Genomic DNA, 2,739 nt, shown 5'->3' with positions numbered 1-2,739 from the left:
TAGTAGTTCACTTTATGCGATGGATTTATGGCGAGCGAGGCGAACGTGAAAATAACGACTTGATCGTGGATCTCAACAAACCAACACGTTTCCATTTTGCGGTGGGAAGACATTCAGATCAAGACCGGCTGCAAGTTTATCTCTATCGTCCACGTTGTCGACAAGACATCGCGACCGCTGCAGATCGAAGTCCGCGACGACGTCACGAGCGAGGTTTCTACGAGGCATTTTACACCACCTCAACCCGGACCTCGTCAAAGACATCAATGCGATCTTTTTGTACTCATCTGGGCCAAATGTCCTCAACTACACGATTACAGCCTCGCTTCTATGTCCTCAACTACACGATTACAGCCTCGCTTCTGGCTATACCTTTGGTCGGCGAGGGCCGCTGCCCGATTGCTTGACGACTGACGCGCACTCTCATGAGTCAGGCGCTCGCGTCGCCGCACGTGATTTCGTGTACCCGATTGCTATCCCCACGATGGCCCGCGAAAATGGTATATAAGCTCATAACGGATGGGCTCATGAAGGCGCTCCCCGGCGCGCGAACACAAACTGGTCAAAGAGCTCGGGGTAGACATAAGGTTGTTCGAGCATGTGCGCGAGCTGAGGACGAACCTCTTCCATAAGCACCCGTCGCCAGCGTAGCACGACGTTATTTTTGGCCGCTGCAAATACCTCGGCCATGGCTGCGTTGATGCCGCTGCTATCTGTGTTGCTTGTTGTGAGGACAACCGATTTGATTGTACACACCGAACCCTGAGCCACATCACTGGTGTCTCCCCGAGTCTTTCAACACTTTGTGCTCCGTGCGCCGGGCCAAGTTCTTTGCAACGAGAACGCCAACGTCGCCCACGGCATAGCAAACGGAAACGATGTGCCGCGACCTCTCGATGCCATCGCTCGCGACCTATCTAATTCCAACGGTGTCATCAAGCTCCCGATTTCATCATAGCCCAAGTGAAACCCGTCGCGGTCGAAGCGTGGCCATTGTTTCGCGACCTCGCTGCCGACATGTCCGTTGTGCACATGCGTATCGGACTCATCGAACGGTCTGACAACGCAGTCCGCATCCGAAAGAAGCTCAAGCTCAAGTACCACTCGTACGCGGTCGCACTCGCGTTTGCTGTCGCGACGTGGAAAGCTTAGGTGGCCCACGCGTCATTCCTTGCCTCGAACACAGCCCTCGGTCGCCAGCATTGACGTTTCTCTATAGTGGCCCGCATCTTAACCCGACACTTTTGGTCAAAGTGGACAAATTTGGTCGGAAAATTTAGAAAGCCTAAATCCTTTCCAGAATCGGTTTGCCGCCGCAGAGGGCTGAAAATCATACAACGGAGAGTAGAAGAGCAAATATACGTTGATTTCTATCGTTTTTTTTGCTATAAATTCGACCTCTATGCGTTCTATGAGATTCTCCGATGGAGTGGATCGGAGAGATTTGTACTTCTTGACGGCGAACTCTGCGAGATGCGGTGGAAGCCCAGCTGCGTACACCTGCATGTATCGATGACAACGCCACTCGAAGCTCCGAACATGCTACAGTGGGACTTGAGCGAGAGCAGCTGGACCCGTTTCGCGGAGGCTCTTGAACGTGTGGTCGCAGTGTTGACAGCAGTAGACCTGGGCACTTCCCCAATAGTTCACTTTCTCTACCAAGACCGAGCTACTTGGGGGCAACAACCGTGTTGGTGTCCGCCATGCCAGAGGTGGGCGAGGCGGTCCCCCCAGAGATGGCGCCATGTGGTTGGGGCCAATCGAGTTGTGAGGTCGGTGAGAGGTTGTTCGTTGATGCTGGTGTGTTTTCGTGAGTGCGTCTGGTGACTTCTTGCCGAGAGGGCGAGGTCTGGCATGCTGCCACGACATAAGGCCGCAGCACCGCCGTTTCGGAGCTTGTAATGTCGAGTAGTTGCTCGGGTCTTTGTTGCTGGGTCTTTTTGGCACGCCGCAGCTACATTCTTGTTCTCGCGCCTTGGTGCTGAGCGAGATGTTGTTGTGGTGTGGTTGATGGCTTGATCCGTAGATGCACGTCTCGACATGTACAGGTGGTCTTGGGGCCTTGAATGTGGATATGGACTCCCTTGCCTTGATGACTTCTTGGTGCTTGAGAGTTTGATCCTTGTCGTCAAGAGGCTTTGCGTCGTCGATTTCGAATGCACATGACTCGGAAGCTTGGTTTGGGATGATGAGGGTCGAGGCATGCTCGCACCTCAGCGAATGAAAATTGGCAGCTTCTACCGGGTGACAACGCGTGCACATCCAGCAGAACGAGATCCGACTGCAATGCTCGAGATGGAGAACATTGAACTCGAGATGCGCTTGGAGATCGGGAAGGGAGCCAACTCGGTCGAGCGCCAAGAAAAGGTAACAACCAAGCAAAAGATCAAGCTTTTTCTCTAGTCGAGCGCGACGAGGCCGAGATGGCGACGTTTGGTTAGCAGTATAAGGCGCAGTCCAGTGACTTCTTTTTCCGACGCAGGTTCAAGCTGTGGACGCGGGAACTGGACAAGCTCCGTAGGACAACGGCGCCGCTTGGCTATTGTGATGGGCCGATGGGTGAGCTCACTTGCGAAGTTGTACAGGGCTGCGTCGAGCTTGGGGAAGGTTGTCCATTCGCGCCAGACGTGTGTGTAAGTTGACCGCTGCTCGTATCTTGACCAAGATGACAGCCAAGGCTGCAGCGCGTTTTGTCGAGTGCTCGGTACATCCAGCGCAGGCGTGCTGTATTCGGTGTGT

The 2,739-nt window shown here is 54.0% G+C and overlaps 1 protein-coding gene across 1 annotated transcript; it reads left to right on the top strand.

Moving 5' to 3' along the window:
• Positions 1-425: 425 nt before the first annotated feature.
• Positions 426-1,152, top strand: SDRG_16617 (hypothetical protein; the record flags this gene model as incomplete). The annotated part of the gene is made up of 2 exons (XM_008622833.1): positions 426-462; positions 959-1,152. 2 exons carry the CDS (start codon positions 426-428, stop codon positions 1,150-1,152), a joined length of 231 nt encoding a protein of 76 aa, XP_008621055.1.
• Positions 1,153-2,739: the final 1,587 nt, after the last annotated feature.

This window comes from Saprolegnia diclina (genome assembly GCF_000281045.1).
Source record: "Saprolegnia diclina VS20 unplaced genomic scaffold supercont1.139, whole genome shotgun sequence".
Lineage (NCBI taxonomy): Eukaryota > Oomycota > Saprolegniomycetes > Saprolegniales > Saprolegniaceae > Saprolegnia > Saprolegnia diclina.
The sequence above is the reverse complement of the archived record's forward strand: the minus strand, read 5'-3'. Positions and strand labels throughout refer to the sequence as shown.